The following is an 18091-nucleotide window of genomic DNA, read 5'->3' on the forward strand; positions in this document are numbered from 1 at the left end:
TTGTGCAAAACTTCCAGATATATTCGTCCATCTGCCGTAAAAAATTACTTTGTTTTTTTTATTATTATTGCATCTTCAGATTCGACTTGTTGAAGCATAATACTTGGCGATTCATATTTTCAAAAATCTACACACTGATGCAACTTCCAGCCAACATGGCGTCCATCTCAAAAATAAAACTTCCGATTCATTCACTCGCACGTTACATACATATGTACATACATATTAGCAAGTTGAAACACGACTTTTTCTTACAAGACACTGACGGGCTTTTACGAAATCATTCACAAGTACTTTCACTTACAAACTAAAGTAATGTTACATCATTGGCACAATTTGATGTACACTTGTGCTCAATTTATTATATCGTTTTATAATAAGTGTGACCTAGACATTTGTTGCTATGTGTATTATGCGGATTTTCCGCAGTTAGATAAGATATGACTGCAAGCGTAGAATTGATGTTGCATACGGATTTACGCCGTGTAGTTGACGTTGCATACGGAATTAAACGGAATTGCAATACTATAGTTGATTTTGAGACTTCTAGTTTTGGTTTGCTTTGTAAGAAAGTAATTTATTCGATTAGATTTTTATTGCAGTCTGGTATACGATGAATTGATTTATTAATGACCAATCGATTTTATGTTATTCGCACGGGTGTCGTTTATTTTTAGATATTCGTATATAGTTTTGTAAATGATTCGAACTGTAGAACTTTTAGGCTAATGAATAAAAATTTAGTATTATATCCTTAGATTTTAAAATTTTACTGCAGTGTATAATAAAATAATTTGTATCTTATTTCGGCTGAACAGAATTCGGTATGCGGTTTTTGCATAATTTATCCAATATAGACCCAAAATTGTTGAATAAAATTTTAAACTTTACACACTATTGAATAATATTTTCACTTTTTAATCTAATTAAGGCTGATTCATATAATCAAAAGAAAGCTGTATCGAGATGATCAAAATGCGTATTTAATCACATAACCAAACCATTCAAGCGACACGGGGCAAGTAGTCACGATCTCTTACGCACACAACAAATAATATTAAATAATATCAATTACGAATAGGAGTGAATAAATTTAAATACACTCTTCAGTAAATACACTTAAATCTAAGGTAGATAAAGTAAAACAGAAAGTATCGGGGCCGAGATTCTAAAATTTCCGGTTTCCAATGCGACCTCGAAAATCTGAAGTATTAAAAAATAGCTACATATAAAATTAGATAGAGTTCATGCGAGAGAGAACAATGAATTTCACTTTAAAATATTTTATTACAACTACATTATAAAATTTAACGTTACAACTTGTTTTTAGAAATTACGACATTCATTTTCACTTCACTTTATGGACTTACGAAAAATCAAACAACCGCACTTTTTCTTTAGTTTAATTTACACTGAGCTCACAAACGTATGCGTATTTTAGATGTTGTAAGCGCAAACTTCGCTTTCTAACATCCAATATTTATTTTCCTACTTATCCTGACGTGAGCTTAAGCGATCTACGGCCGATCAGTTAGCATACGACTTCAAACAGTGCGCACATACTTTACGTCATTTTGTCAAAAATTCGTGGTGGGGACGCGAAGGATAAAATCCATCAGTTTTTTGGGAAATCATCATAAGTTTGCCAACGTTGGCACTTGGAGTACACACATCCAGTGGATTTGGAGAAATAATATTTTTTAAATATGTGGAAGATAGTTGCTTTGTTTGCCATATTGGCATCAGTGAAGTGTGGGCCAGTGCAAGAAAATGGTGTTGCTGAAAATTTTGTGGGTGCCGTTTCGGAGTGTATTGAAACCGATACATCGTTATGCCTGAAGGTGAATATCGTGTGATATCATAGTGCTTGTGAAGTGTCAGTGACCAGAATTTCTAATGAGTTGCCGTAACGTTGACGACTCATTGAGTTTTGAAGAAAAGGCTATTTACGTAACGAAGAACAATAAATAGTCTTAACGACGTATTCAGTAGTTTTCACACAGTAAAATAATTGCATAATTTTTGTAGTGAAAAAGTGCATTCTTCAGTACTTCGTAGTATTGAATAATTTGATAGCCTTGTATAAATACGACACTTATTCAATAATAAATGCCCATGCATTATTTATTCTTAAAAATAAAATTACAAACATTTTTTTAAGTTCTTATATCGAGATTTCAAATAATATAAAAAATCGTCAACTAAAAATAAAATGTCCGTTCACAGGAAAAAGCCCTGAAATTCACGGAAAGGCTGTCGATCCTGAAAGACATGGACATCTTCGAAGGTATGTCGCTGGTGAACACCGGGTCTGCTCGCTCAGCTCGCAGCTACGAGCCATTGGCTGAGGACCCGAAGACCAGGGAATACCAAATCGATGAGAGGATAGCTGATAATGTCGGTGACTTCTTGGACAATCACGTACTGCAGTTACGCCTGTCTGCTCCTGAAGAAGAATCCAGGTCTCTCGATGAGGAAGGTAAGAAATGATATTTTTTTTCTTTTCAAACCTAACGGTTCTCGTAGATATCGATTATAAATTAGCCTTTTTTAATCGTAATGTCCTTTCATCATCATTATAAAAAAATAAATCGCATCTTTGTTAGTTTTTGAAAAACTTTACTATTCTCTGATGTAAGTCTTAAAAGTAATTATATTTTACAAGATGACCTAATACTTCAAAAACGAGATTTGTGCTCCAAAACGGTCCATAGCAGTGCTGAGAACATTAGAAATTCTTTTCTAAGATAGGAAACATTAACACCTTCGAATACTCCAGTCAACAGTCGGTCAATTCAAATGCATCTAACTAAATCCTCTCAGGGCCCAACTTACATAAGAAAATCATTAACAAAGCAGTAAACACGTCCATTGTAAGAATTCGAGAAACTTTACGCCACTAAAGTGCCGAACAGGTTTTAAACAATGACATGAAACCTAGGTACTTTAACTTTCTCTACTATACATATTTACATAGTTGAATGACAAAGCCCTTTTCTAGGTGCCAGACGAATGTTTTGAATAGACGATTTCATGGTTTATGAAATGCATTTCAACTACAGTCGTGTCTGGCTATGAGAATAAAACTTGTGGTTGCAGCTGCTATAGAGTAACATTGTCCAACAGTTTATCCCGTATAGCTTCTACAAATTTCAATTTATCCATTAACCCATCAAAGACTGCAAATGCACATTTTTAACTGCAAAAAGACTATTACTGGTGATGACGTTTAGAAAAAACAAACTAATATTTATTTATCTTTTAACAGCCCGTGGCAAGAAGAAGAAGAAGATCAAGAAGCTGTTGCCCCTCCTCCTCCTCCTGAAGCTCAAGATGGCCGCTCTCATCCCTCTGTTCCTCGGTATCATCGCCTTCGTCGCTGTCAAGGCCGTCTTCTTGGGCAAGATCGCTTTCGCCATGACCGCCTTCAACATGATCAGAAAACTCCTCTCAAAGAAGAGCGGTGGAAGCTCAGGATCTACTATTTCTTACGCCGCTCCTTCTCATCATGAGGAACATCCAGGATACTCCTACGAGCCTGCCGGTGGTTCCGGATGGAGCAGGCAAGCCAGCGATGGAGCCTCTCTCGCTTATGCTGGCCACTACAACTGAACTGACTTAGTATGATTGTGTATTTATTAGTGTGGATGTGTATTTATGTTTGATGCCATGTACAAGTACCTCAGTCTTAATTTATTTATTTAAATAAATATTTATGAGTATTTCAGTTTTTGTTTACCTTTCTTCTTAGAGATGCAAAGAGCTGGTACAAAAAGCTATATTGATCTAAATAGTAGACTTAAGAATATTTGAGTTCATTAAATATGGTTATTTCCAAAGTGATTAATAAAATTTTATAATAAACCACATTTTATTCATATCATCAAAAATCAAAAAAACTTGAGTAGATCCTCAGAAAAAAATGTTCAGTTCAGGATAATTGAAACAAGAAGACTATCCCTCTTTTTCATAAACACACTATAAACCTATTTTAGTTAAAAAGCTACTTTGATATTGTTTTCTCTTTTTTCATTTCGCTGAGGAATGAAAGAAACAAAACACTTTATAAGTATTTCATAACTTCATATATATGAAGTTATGAAATACTTATAAAGTGTTTTATGAATTAGAGGGTAGGAATATAAACTTCGCACTATAAAAAACACAATATTAGAGGCATAGTTCGTGCGTCACGAATTTAATACTAGTGTAGATTGCTAATCCAATGTCACGGTCCTATGATAGAGATCAATGTCAAGCAGAGATTCTAGATAATATGGTAATGAGTTAAACTATATTCATACTAAGACCTACTAATACTTTTGTGCAATAGCTATGATAAAACGTCTTCGAAAGAAACATCCCAGTAAAGGATCAGTGACGGCAACAGTTGGCAACAGTTGCTTAGCACCAAAATTACTTTTTGCTACAAATGACACAGAAAATATCCCTTTGCCTATGAAGATAACAAGGGCTCCGTTTCTTTTGAAGGTAGTTGGTTAAACCAGGAAATGATTGATGTGAATGAATGGTTATAGTCGATTTTTTTTTATCTATTGCCTGCCTTGTATTCTGTTAAAAACGAAGCAATAAAATGTCACATCAAATGAGAACCTTTAATAATATCAAAATATTATAAGAATTCTGCTTTATTATATGAATCTATCCTTAATAACTATGTAAGGTAAATCATGATTCAAAACATAAAGTTGTTACTAGTTGTTATTCAAGTTATTCCTCTCTCACACGCCATAGAATGCAAGAAATATAAGAGGCTTTAGACATGATATTACATAGGATTTCTAGTGATTTACTGTCAGAATCTGTTAGGAATAAACAACTTTTTCTTTTAACAAATTAACTTTCGGTTCTAATATATTTTGTTTTAACAATTATTCTCCAATCATTTTTTGGGCTAGTAACATTGACAGGTAAGTTACAATATCATGTTGACAATCAATACATGACAATAACGGCAGTACACATAGAATCAATATATACAAAACTCTTCAGTTACCGGGTGACTGACTGATGGACGACGCAAAGCCGTAACTACTAAACGTAGAAAGTTGAAATTTCGTATAAAGATTCCTTAGGAAGTGTAAAGATGTAATAAGAGGAATTTTCGGAAATTCAATCCCGAAGGGAATGAAATTTGCGGGCAAAGCTGCGGGCGGAATACTAGACATATATATGCCAGATGTAAATCGTAACACAGTTGACAAGGAACGCTTTACTGATAACCGCAGACAAAACAGAACTTGAAAGGTTTGGAAATTCAAAAAATTCAGTTTTGAACTACAGGAGAGCATAAAACAAAGTCATATAAAACACAGATAGATCAAATCGAAACGAAACAAACCTATCTAATCACGTTTATAAGCTTATGCCCGTACACGTGACTATGATCACCTTCTTTTTCCGAATGAAAGTAGTCAGACTTCTATCATCAAAAAACTATCCAATACGTTAAAATATGATTCACATGTTGAACAAATCAATCGATCTCTAAGGTGTAATGGGGCGTTTCAATTGTAGACCGGTCGTTAAAGCTCACCTTACGAGAGGCCTTTGACATGAGGTAATTGGTCTATTGAGATCAAAGTCCACCGTAATGATATCAATTACAGACCGTAAATACAGAAAGTACCTTCAGATGTTTTAAAATTCGTTGAAGATACAAATGATGCAATAAAATATACGACGAAACTTAAGGTTGTTCAAGTAAAAGGCCCAATAAGTACTATTACGATGCGTATGACCGACGAAGCGTGTTTTTCAACAAGAGAAACAAATACGAATGAGGCATCTGAATTCATTTACGATGGCACCCGTCCAGGAATCCGGAGAAAGTGCACAAACATTTAACATCCAACATAGACCTTATAAACACAAAATAGAAAAAAAATCAACCAAACTTTAAATTATAAATATTAATGAAAACAAAGTATGCCACGCACTTTTGCATAGTGTCGTCAAGTTTCTATATGGAATATATGACATTAAAATGTTAATTCGATAAACATGTGAGTGGGGGGAGTTCGGATAAAAAAACTGTTCTGGTCGAATTATCATCACAGTTCGACCGATCTTGGATTAGACCGCGACCGCAGATCGAAGCAAAATGAAGACCCTCACAGTGATTTTGAGTGTTATTGTATTGGCGTCATGTGGTCCGGTTTCTTCGGAAGATTCAGTGCTCCGTTCCGTGTTAGGGAGTCTTGTTAATTGCAACAGTGATTTTACTCTGTGTATGAAGGTATGTGAAGTGATTGTGTAGTGTTTATTCCCTATTCGAGTGTCAAAATGTGCATCTATCAGTCATTTTGTAGAGCCAAGTTCAGTGCAAGTTCACGGTTGATAAACAAATAAATAAATATTTTACCCTTGAACTATTGCAAGTGTCAAGTGCAAGGTCGATTAATTTAATGCATAATGTGTCAATCAAAACAGAATAATATAATAAAAAATGCAAAAAAGAAAACAAAAATTGTCAAAACAGTTTTCGAAAACTGGTTTTGAATAGAAGACAAGGAAATTGAAACTATCATATCCTTCCTAATAAGTCGCGACAGTGAAAGTGATACATAATTAACGGGTCAAGTTAGATTCGTCAATATCAAATTAGCTATCGTCAGATAATTGGTCCCATCACTCACTATCATTATAAACAATATTTACTTGTTAATTGTCAACGGAAAGGTCAAGTGTAACCAAGGGTTTCACTTTCACAGCAATTAATCAATCAAAAACTCATTTTTCACTTCCATATTTTTGATTTCTCGAAAAAGATACAAGAATATTTTTGATTACAGGAACATGCGCTTAAGGCCGCCGACCGTCTTAATGCTGCGAGGAAAATCAAGCTCATTGATGGAGTTACTTTGTTGAACACCAGCCCTAAGGAATCTAAGAGCTTAGATACTCTTTCCTCCGAACCTGATGTGAGAAACAAGCAGGTCTCAGAGAGGCTTTGGCAGAGTACTTCAGACCTGTTCCAGTCAGCTGAATTGGAACTAAGCTATGGAGGTGATGATGGAGAAGGTGAATCCAGGTCTATTGACGACGAAGGTAAGGAACTTCAAAACAGATTAGTATCGATGACCTAATTCTAAAATCCGAAATGATTAGTTTTCGGAAGTATTTTCCAAAATGGTGATGAGAGGAAACAAGGAAGCAGGAAATATTTAGTGTTATGTAAATTAAAGCGTTACGAAGGGTCCGTTACGAAAGTAAAAATATAAATAAATACCTTGGTGTAATACATATCTTGTTTTTGCCGCGATATTTTAGTACAAATTGGAAAGTTGGGGAAATCATTTTAACATCGATAAACCGAATGTTTTGGCAGGAAATCGGACAGACAAATAAACTGGATTCGCACTCAATTTGCATAGATGGATATCAAAGAGTGATAAACCGACGAAATGGAAATAAATGCAAGGCCAATTAGACAAAAATTGCTTCGGACATCATTGCTTGTGAATTAATTACAAACAGTTACCAAGCATTCAAAACGATGATTGACATAGAATATGAATCAATTATACCACTGATTAATGATATATTGATGAAGTTTTTATGCACTTGTATAAATTAAAAGAGTCAAGTGCAGGTTAAACGTTTGTATTCATTATCAACAACAATTGGTCCATCAGTTTACAGCTATGCCTGTTAAGACTTTTCGTTTATTTTTGTATTAAAACCTTGAATATTATTAATTTTTTTGTGTTTTCTGATCAGGTTCTCTAAAATTATTTATATTGTTCCAGTTGAAGAAGGTCGTGGCAAGAAGAAGAAGCAGCTGAAGAAGAAACTGAAGGTGTTGATCCCTCTGGTCCTCCTCGCTAAAGCTAAGGCTGTTGCCCTCGTCGTCCTCTCTCTAGTCGTCATCGCGGCTTCCCTCTTCAAACTGGCTCTCCTTGCCAAGATTGCCTTCATCATCAAGATTGTCGCACTCATCAAATCCCTCCTTGCTAAAAAGAATTCTCAGGAAGAGATCTCTTGGCAGCCTCAGGCCTCAGGCTGGGAGTCCATGGCTCACGTGGAGCATCATCCCGTTGCTGTAGAGCACGCTGGCCACGGCTGGGAGCAAGGCTGGTCTCGCTCCAGGAATGAAGCCAACAACATGGCCTACTCTGCTTACGGTGCTAAGTAGCTGATTACCAAATATTGAGACAATTTGTCTGCCATATACGAAAAAATTATGTATTCTGCTCCCTTGACTGCTAGAGTGAATGTATTTAAGTGTGTATGTATGAATCTACCCCTTGACTTTCCACTTCATACTTCTTTTCAGTCATTTTAAATATTACTTCGTGTGTGATGCTACTAATCTGACTGAAAAGGAAACTTTTTAGATAATGTGATAGTATTATTAGTTATTTATTTAAATACAAGTATACGGGTATATTTATACGTAATATTTTATTATAAAATATAAAGTATAATTATTATTTGTTATACTTTTTATATTTCTACCAAAAAGAGGCTAGATGTTATGTAACTATATTTATTTATCACTAACATAATCATTAAAAATATATATTTATTTTTATAGAAAACAAATTACATACATATATATTATGTAAAATATTTATTATATATAATTCTAATTAATATTTAATATATAGTGTATATTTAATATATTAAATATGATCTCTATATATTTATAGTATTCTCATAATATATATTATTTCGTCAATTGTGTATTGTATCGTGTATCACGAACTACTCTTGTGTTGTTTTGTATGTTTGTTTGCTTGTGTGAGAGTTAATTTATTTCTATATTTATGAATAAACCAAACAGCATTGAATTTATACTTTTGTTTCAATTTGTTTAAGAATATCCTGAAGCATACATATCTGGGGGCACGGAAGTGCCCCCGCAAGTCGAGCAAAAAAAAGCGGCACGGCCGTAACATCCTTTTCTCGAAGCAATTCGGGCTATTTTTGACACCCCTATAATTTCGTTGTGGATAAAACAAGAAGCCTGGATTTTCAGCAACTAATCAGTCATTGTATTAACACGGTATATTTAAAATTTCAGTCAATTTGAACCAGTCGTTTAAGAATGACAACTTGTTGAAATTTTGAATTTTTTCACTCACTGATTCACTGACTCACTGACTTACTGACTCACCGATCATCAAAAGTCTAAGGTACTTCTAGCAGACTTAGAAGCTTAAAATTTAGAATACAAATAGGGTTTAGTGTCTTAGTCATGGGAAAAATTTAATATGTTCTAATTTCGGTCCAGTTTTCTAAATACACCAACTGCAACAATAACTTTGTAGTCCCATATAAATGTATAAGATTACAAGGTTACATTTGCAGTTAATGAATTATTATTACTGTAGAAAATAAAATAAATAGGTACCTACTATATGAGGCATAATGGGAGGGGGTACAGGGTGGGTAAGGGTGTTTAGCCCATGAAACTTAACAACATTCCCATAGGAAAATATGTTGAATTATGAAAAAAAAACGTCTTTCCATACAAATTGGACTTATGTTCGCTCTACAAAAAGAAGTGAGATGCCATCAAAAACATTCTGTAAAAACCTCAAGTCTCGCCGTAAAAAGTTGTGAGATCTATATAATACCAAGTCGATTAATCTATTTAGTCTCTACTTAAAAGACCTTCTGTCTTAAGTTATTACGTATGTTATTATCATGCCAATTTAAAAAAAAAATACCTTTAAAACAAATAGATCGACTTGATCATCGCAAGAAAACACAAATTCGCCATTAACATTTCAGGAGCACTAACTTCTCGTCGTGCTGTGTAGTGTGATACATACTAATAATCAAATCATGCGATGGCCAGGTCGGTCTATTTGTTTTAAAGGTATTTTTTTTTAAATTGGCATGATAATAACATACGTAATAACTTAAGACAGAAGGTCTTTTAAGTAGAGACTAAATAGATTAATCGACTTGGTATTATATAGATCTCACAACTTTTTACGGCGAGACTTGAGGTTTTTACAGAATGTTTTTGATGGCATTTATTATTCCTGACCGTTATTACCACATTCATAATATACATATTATTAGATAAAAAAAAATTAAAGAAACGTGTAACAACATTTTGGCACTAAATATCTGAATTCATTAAAAAACAAGAGCTGCTAACTGCTGTATCTCATTCAACATGTAGACATAAAAGCCAAAAACTACAATTACTCAAATACTAAGGTACCTAGCCGGATTGAATATGGCCAGCCGAAAAGTATGGCCACATACCATTATTAGAAGCACAAAATATTGTAACGCGACCATAAATAAATTGTCGCTAGTATCGCATATCCGAACGTTGTACCTGTAGCTCGATTCTCTACTACTGTCGACTACCGACAACCGACCTGTCATCGAGAAATGTTGTATGAAAATCTGATCAGCGCCTCTGACGGGTGTCGTAGGAACTTTTTGGCAGTACATTCTAAATGTCAAAATTTTGACAGCTAGTCGATAGTGGTAGAGAATCGAGGTACTGACAACCCTGCTTATGAGAAGTACCTATAGTCTATTAAGTACTATAAACTTAATAAACACGCTCACTGTGAAACGCTGTTTTAAGACGACTCTATTGCAACAGAGAAAAGGTAAAGATCTATGAAGACCTTATTTCGAAGACAAGCAAAATCCTACTTAATATTACAAATGCAAAAGTTTGTGAGAATGTATTTATGTATGGATGTTTGTTAATCTTTCACGCAAATACTACTGAACCGATTACGATGAAATTTTGATAGAGGTGTCTAGGTAATAAATTTTGATTCGAAAATGTTATGACTTGCACTGACTTCTGAAAGATATGCCAGATAATTTATTTTGAAGCTATGGACGAACTAATAAATGTCCCATTACTATTTCTCTACTATCTACAGTTACAGGGTTGTGATGGTAACTACCTTAGCTGTTAAGTTGAACATCAACAGGTCAACGATACTACCAAAGTAATCTTAAGCCCTATTAAATGTTTTCATCACCCAAGCAACAGCGTACTAGTTAAACGACCGCGTAGGTTCTTCGACAATGAATTTAGTATCTAAATAACCACATACACAATTTGAAACATAATATACAATACAATATTTGACTAAGAACTCTTTAATAAGTGAGAATAAACAGAAAACTTACATGTAGATACTATTAAAAGAGGTGTAGACAAATGCAGTTTACAAATGTAATTATCGTTAATTATTTTACAAAATGAGTTACAAACTTAGCCTATATTGGCAGAAAGTGTTTATTTTTACAGTATAATAATATTAAGATCTTAAATTGAAGTTAAGAACATATCCTGGAAACGTAAATAACGGATTTATATCCATAAGGAAAAACAACAAAATTGACGAACCGCCTACCTAAAATGCTATAGCAATTTGTTACACAAGTGAAATTCGAAGCAATTTTCTTTAGAAAGAATTTCACATTCGATTACTTTGCAAACAATTTTTTTACAGGCACTACTATTTCTAACATTTAAATAACAACATAAATTAATTACTTTCTTTATCTGTATTACATGAATATAGTAATCAATATCAATAAGTGAAATAAAATACAACATTAAAACAGAATAAAATCCAGCAAAACGTCAGTTTTTCACTATTGATCAAGAACAGTGCCATCTATTGACAACAATGTAAACTGGTAACGAAAGAAGAATCTTTGTACGTGCATAAGTTCCAATAATGCTCACCTGAAGTGAAATGGCGCCTTTATAGCTTTCTTTTCAGAACAGTTACGGTAGAGCACCGATATTACTGCTATATTCCGTGCCTCTAGTATTCTAGCTAGTTCTACTTAAAGTAATTAATAAGCAGGTTCTCACCGTTCATATTAACAGTTTTCTTAACGTCAGATTAAGAATTCATACTAATATTAGGTCGGGGAAGAAGTCTTTTTGCATTATGGTATGTATGATCTTGTAATAGAATCTCTTTGGATTCAAGAATCACAAATGGTTAATTAGGTTTCTTTCAGTGAGCTCGTGAGGTACCCAAATATCGAGCTTTTTTGTGAAGAGAAAAGATTTTATTACAAGTTTTATAATGCGAAAAGACTTTTTCCCCGACCTTATATTATAAAACGCTAGAGATGAAAAAGAAAGATAAACTTCAAAAACCTATTGAATGCGACTAAAATTAAGCAAATTCTACTCGCAATAAAAAATGTAAAAAAAAAGTTTATTAAACACAAAATGAAAACATTTTTACACAAAATCAAAACTTTTTATAACTTCCATCTTACAACTACTGAGATAATTTTGCGTATTGCAAAGGTGACCGATGCAATTGATGACATTCCGTGGTCTCCAGGTCTTCCACTAGGCAAGCCTGTATTGTGGGGTCCCATAGTATCCCGGGTACTGAATTTTCAATTTCCGTCCGGTTAAATTAAGAAATAAGTATATTCCTATTGGGGAATCATCCAACCGGGAGTGACTGCCACTCCCGATCGTTAAAAGATACTTCAATATATTTTTGCATTCACTTTCTTCGATACATTCTCACTGCAAAAAAATAACTAGCATTTCCATCAAAAAACATGTTAATCAAAAAACAAAATTACATATTTTATAACCTCTAATCCATTATTATGCCAAAACACTATGCATTGTGTATCACAAATGACTTTACGAAGCATTAGTGATTGTTATGAGTAGAATAATAATGTATTATGGCATGTTATAAAACTGCTATTGTTATTGTGTTATATCATAACTTGAATAACAATAGCACCACATTAGCAGACTTACCCCCGGTTTCTGAGGTACATTTAGCGGTAGTTTATCTATTCAATAGCGTGAAACTTATATAAAAAAACCCTATTGAATAGATAAACTACCGCTAAATGTACTCAGAAACCGGGGGTAAGTATTGTGGTCTAGTAGATTCTACCACCGTTGAAGCGCGATTCTCTATCAACAAGATTTGAAGACATTTTTGGATAAAAATCTAATCAGTGCCTCTAGCGGGCGCTGAAGGAACTATTTTTGCAGGACACTTTAAATGTCAAACAGTCTACAAATACTTAATCATAGTATTTACGCACAATTGCCAGGCCGGAGAAGTGCTACATGCTGTCAAAAAAAATATTTTTCTAGTCTATAGTCTGGTTTAAGCGTTATTAGTTGACTATTTACCGAATTGTCAAAATTTTGTGAAAAAAATCCACTTTTAATTGAATTACATTGTTATAGCTTTATTTACCGTTTCTTAAGTTAGGTAAGTAAGTATAAAATCATATTCGTCAAATATTATTAAGTTTGTTCCAAAAACACCATAAAGCCTAATTTTATACGACATCCGTTTACAACTAAAATAATGTTATAACCATTACTATATTTCGAGGAAATTTCAAACAGTCGAACCGTGAAAGATATTGTAAGTCTATTTTAAGTACACGTTACGAAATACTATAATTAGTGGGATAAAATCTCTCCAAACATCTTTTTAGGGTTCCGTACTCAAGGGGTAAAACGGGATCCTTATTACTAAGCCTCTGCCGTCTGTCTGTATCTCATAAACCGTGATAGGTAGGAAACTGAAATTTTCACAAATGATGTTATATTTTCGTTGCCGCTATAACAGCAAATACTAATAATTAGAAAAAAATATTATATTAAGAGGGGTCCCCATAATTGCCATGCAATAATCGTGTTTCTTTCGTATATTTTTGCTCAATATTAAAATACAACGGTAACAGATAGACGTTTCAAATTCAGCAGATAGTACGGAACCCTATGTGCGCGAGTCCGACTCACACTTGGCAGTTTTTTTTAATTACCATCAACCTACCAAGGCGTTAAGTTACGGATATGGTTGCTACTTTTTCTAAATACATACTCGTAACTTCTTTATTACTATTCGGTTATAATCATACGTTTTTAAGTATGAAATTGCCCAAACCGAGATCCAATTTTTTTACAAAAGTTGTAACAAAAAATTTTTCACACTACACCGTATCAAGTTGGCAATCAAGTCACTTGTAGCGCGATTCTGTACAGTCGGTACTGTCGAGTATCGAAATTTTGACATTTAGAATGTACTGCAAAAATATTTCTTACGACACACGTTAGAGGCGCTAATCAGATTTTCATACAAAATTTCTCGATGACAGGTCGGGTTGTCGGTAGTTGTTAGTAGTAGAGAATCGAGCTACTGAAGACTTTTTTATAAATATGACTGCCTGTTTTCTTAATTGAAATGAACCGAGATCGACGTTTTCATTTTCTTCCAAAGCACGAAGACACTCCTTTTAAATACCGATAAGCGGCCGTCTATCTATGGTATGTTCGCAGTACAAGTGTTTCAAACAAACTAATTGCCTTAAAATAAACAAATAATTATATGAATAAAGGAGCCTTTGCCTTATGCCTTTGAGTAAAGAAAAAAAACATATGACAACAAACACCAGTTAGAGTAAAAATTACAAAAAATAGGGTTGCATGCCTGAGAGAACTTTTAACAGTCTTTAACTATCTTTATGCTATATTTAATCTAAAACTGTTCGTCGGTTTAATGGTAAAAATAAAAGAACTTGCATGCCCGAGATACCTTTATAACAGTTAACTATCTTCATGCTAAATTTCATCAAAATCAGTTTTGTGGTTTAGTCATGAAAGCGTAACAGACATACAAACTTACACATATTATGATATACATACCTAGTACGATATATGGAAAGATTTGATTCTGACAAAAGCTAGATAACACTTATTTCAATCTAGCATCTAACAGAAAAACGAACGTTGCAGTTTGTTTGCCTTTGTTAGTGTAATGCAGTTGCTAATCGAATTGAAGAATACTAAAAAGATACATATATATTATATTGATTTACACTCCTAACTTATTAATATGATGAAAGCGAAAGTATCTCTGTCTTTTACCCATTAACAGCTAAACTACTGAACCGATTATGGCCTTGGAATAATAAGTATCATACGTGTTAGATCGTGCCGGTATTATCAATCGATAATATTGTACAACTAGAGGCCGCCCGCGACTTTGTCTGCGTGGAAACCCTCTCTTGTAAATCCAGATCCCTCGGGAACTCTGGCAAAAGCAGCCTATATGTTATTTTGGATCTTCAGCTACAAATTTCATCGTAATCAGTTTAGTATTATTTGCGTGAAAGAGTAACAAACATCCATACATATTCACAAACTTTCGCATCTATACTAATATTATAAAGCTGAAGAGTTTGTTTGAACGCGCTAATCTCAGGAACTACAAGGAAGTTCAAACCAGAAGTTTGTGTTGAATAGACCATTTATCGAGGAAGGCTTTAGGCTATATAACATCACGCTACGGCCATTAGGAGCGGAGTAGCAACGAAAAATGTCACAAAAACAGGGAAAATTATGACCCGTTCTTTCGTATGTTACGCAAGCAAAGTTGCGCGGCTCAGCTAGTTTATAATATTAGCCAGATTCCGTAAATTACACAGTATTAAATAAAATAAATTAAAAAATGCTTAAAATCTAATCTTATCGACTGCTAAGCAGCCATGTCAAAACAAAAGTCCTACAAAACCTTTTCTATCAGAGATGGTTTGCATAGAAAAAAGAAAAACCGCAAGCCACAAATATCTATTTATATAATAATGATAAATATTTAACTTGTAACTAGAGAGCATAACTGACACATGTAAATCATATACATAAGTACCATATATGAGCACGTCGACCGAGACCGCAATGAAAGTGTTTTGACTGCTAGAAAACGACTCACTTTTTAACTTTGATTAATATTAAACAATTTAACAGAGCTATATTTAGAATGAAATTATTTTTAGAATTGGTTAATTTTCTTATACTGTAACGTTTATTTTTATTCTCAGGGAATATTTAAGAAAAACACTAAGACAACAGAACGTAAATATAATATTATATTGTTGCTTCTGAGGGCACGTAAAAAGTCGGTCCCGGCAGTTGTCTACTAAGATAACAGTCGTTAAGCGATTTCAAAAGCCCCTCGGGCGCGGGCGGCTTGAACAACTTTGACACTAGGTGCCCTTTTACGTGCTTAACTATCTATGTGCCTTGCGAAGCACGGAGACGCTCAGTTTAAATACAACTATACGGTCACCCATCTATAGAATGACCGGGTCAATGGTTGCCTAACCCACAGATCGTTCATCGACCGGTGAGCACAACTGGCCATGAGCGCCTCAAAGCGGCACTTGTCTTCCGAAGCTGATAGATGAAGAGCTATAGGTAGAATGATTGGACATAACTCTACCATTTGTTAACCAAATAGTTCGTTCGGCTAGATAGCCTCCATTTTGTTAACTACTGTCGTTTTTTTTTGTGATTTCAAAAGCCTGAGCAACTTCCGAATGCTCGCTGAAATACGGAGATGCCCGGTTAAAACACGACATTACTTTAGACTTTCTACGGTCAAGTAAAGACAAAGGTTCTAACACAAACGTTTACTTACTAAATAATGAGACAGAAGTATATAAACAGTAGTTATAACGAGGCTCTTTGAATAAAGGGTGACATCGGCGGTAATTGCTCTCTCCTCAGCAAGATAAGTATTCAATCTGATATAGGAACTATGCTTTCATCCACTCACTGTGCCGTTGTACCTATACTATCTGTCTTGTTGTGCTTACTTATTTCATTTTATTTTATTTGTTTGGGACATTTAACAGTTACACGTTTATAATAAAGTATTTTAAGGTTACATACACATTACACATGAATAGGGTTAACGTATAACCCACACCAAATATGTCCGGGACATTATTGTACATTTGTGTTAAATATAGATGCATGCGAGACAACGTGATTATAATTATGAAATAAGGTTCTTATTAAGGGATTCAACGGCTGCTTTCTTAAATTAAGATTGCGAATAAGCTACTTTGGATTGCTTTTCAAATATGGCTTTAACCCAGCCCACATTAGCCATATTTTGAAGTTCATCAGTACTTTTCATAAAGATTTCTTACGATAGTACAATTATAAAAACAGTCAAAACATCCTGTTTGTCCAAGTTCCATGATCTCCATCTCTCCCTGCGGCTAAAGCGTGATGTAATAACATATTATTTCCAATACTATCTATTACAAGCACTAAAGCCTTATATTTCTAACGGTCAGTTCCACTTAATTACGTTTAAGTATCAATAATTATGTCCATCAGCGCCATCGAGAAAGCGAAATAAAATAGAAATTGTGTGTATAATGTACTGTAATCTTTGTGGCTGGCAATAATGGTATTTGATATCTTTGTGACTACCTATATAGTGAGGTCGGCAGTGTAAGCAGCTGATCTTGAGGTCCCGAGTTTGTGTTCTCGGTCAAGTGACTTTTTTAATTTGTATTAGAATGATAGCTGACTTGCGCAACTTCACTAGCGTCACATAAGAGAGAATAGGTCATAATTTTTCCCGGTTTTGTGACAGTTTTTGTTGCTACTCCGCTCCTAATAATTTTATCGTGATGTTATATAGCCTAAAGCCTACCTCGATAATTGAATAAAGTATTTTAATGTTGAATAGACCATCTATTCAACATTAAAATAATTTTCAATTAGAACCAGTAGTTCCTGAGATCAGCGCGTTCAAACAAACTCTATAGGCTCGCTCCCTACTATATGAGATTGAAATTCTTTATGACAAACCGTGAGTGTATTTTATACACCTTGATTACCCTATTGGTATAACAGGCTTTATATTAAGTATGTATACTAATTTTCTATAAGAAGTTTTGTGTAGTATGTATTTCCCTAACTCTCGTTTTCTGTAGCTCGTCTTATTCGCCTCGGTAACTCGTAATATTGCATATAACATATAACGTATGTTAAGCCCAAAGATGTAGGCAGACGTGTTTAAAACACACCCACGATTTGCTTTGACAATTTTGATTCAACAATGTTAATTCCACGTGATAGTGAACGAGCCTATTGCCATATACCGGGCACGTTATCAACCCCAGAGCTACAATTAAGAAATATTATAATTTAAATTAAAAAAAAGACCAGCACAGCACTTGACAGATATAACACTTAGCCTAACTCGGAAATCGAACTCAAAACCTCAAAATCAGCAGTCGGAAACACACTAACCGC

The 18091-nt window shown here is 34.2% G+C and overlaps 2 protein-coding genes across 2 annotated transcripts; both read left to right on the plus strand.

The window, feature by feature from the left end:
• The first annotated feature begins 1571 nt into the window (after nt 1-1571).
• On the plus strand, nt 1572-3727 carry LOC142983725 (uncharacterized). Its single transcript, XM_076130740.1, has 3 exons — nt 1572-1841; nt 2227-2479; nt 3269-3727. Exons 1-3 carry the CDS (start codon nt 1707-1709, stop codon nt 3610-3612), a joined length of 732 nt encoding a protein of 243 aa, XP_075986855.1. The 5' UTR covers nt 1572-1706; the 3' UTR covers nt 3613-3727.
• A 2325-nt stretch (nt 3728-6052) lies between these two features.
• On the plus strand, nt 6053-8557 carry LOC142983724 (uncharacterized). The gene is made up of 3 exons (XM_076130739.1): nt 6053-6259; nt 6816-7071; nt 7773-8557. The coding sequence occupies exons 1-3, from the start codon at nt 6125-6127 to the stop codon at nt 8156-8158; spliced, it is 777 nt and encodes a 258-aa protein (XP_075986854.1). The 5' UTR covers nt 6053-6124; the 3' UTR covers nt 8159-8557.
• The last annotated feature ends 9534 nt before the right edge of the window (nt 8558-18091 follow it).

The sequence above is a fragment of the Anticarsia gemmatalis genome, chromosome 24, assembly GCF_050436995.1.
Source record: "Anticarsia gemmatalis isolate Benzon Research Colony breed Stoneville strain chromosome 24, ilAntGemm2 primary, whole genome shotgun sequence".
NCBI classification, from domain to species: Eukaryota; Metazoa; Arthropoda; class Insecta; order Lepidoptera; family Erebidae; genus Anticarsia; species Anticarsia gemmatalis.

What these genes read in the sequence shown, in the direction of transcription:
- LOC142983725 (XM_076130740.1), top strand. Translation starts at nt 1,707, where the DNA reads ATGTGGAAGATAGTTGCTTTGTTTGCCATATTGGCATCAGTGAAGTGT. An exon ending in ATACATCGTTATGCCTGAAG is followed by an intron (nt 1,842 to 2,226) that starts GTGAATATCGTG and finishes GTCCGTTCACAG; the next exon opens with GAAAAAGCCCTGAAATTCAC. An exon ending in CAGGTCTCTCGATGAGGAAG is followed by an intron (nt 2,480 to 3,268) that starts GTAAGAAATGAT and finishes ATCTTTTAACAG; the next exon opens with CCCGTGGCAAGAAGAAGAAG.
- LOC142983724 (XM_076130739.1), top strand. Translation starts at nt 6,125, where the DNA reads ATGAAGACCCTCACAGTGATTTTGAGTGTTATTGTATTGGCGTCATGT. An exon ending in ATTTTACTCTGTGTATGAAG is followed by an intron (nt 6,260 to 6,815) that starts GTATGTGAAGTG and finishes TTTTGATTACAG; the next exon opens with GAACATGCGCTTAAGGCCGC. An exon ending in CAGGTCTATTGACGACGAAG is followed by an intron (nt 7,072 to 7,772) that starts GTAAGGAACTTC and finishes ATATTGTTCCAG; the next exon opens with TTGAAGAAGGTCGTGGCAAG.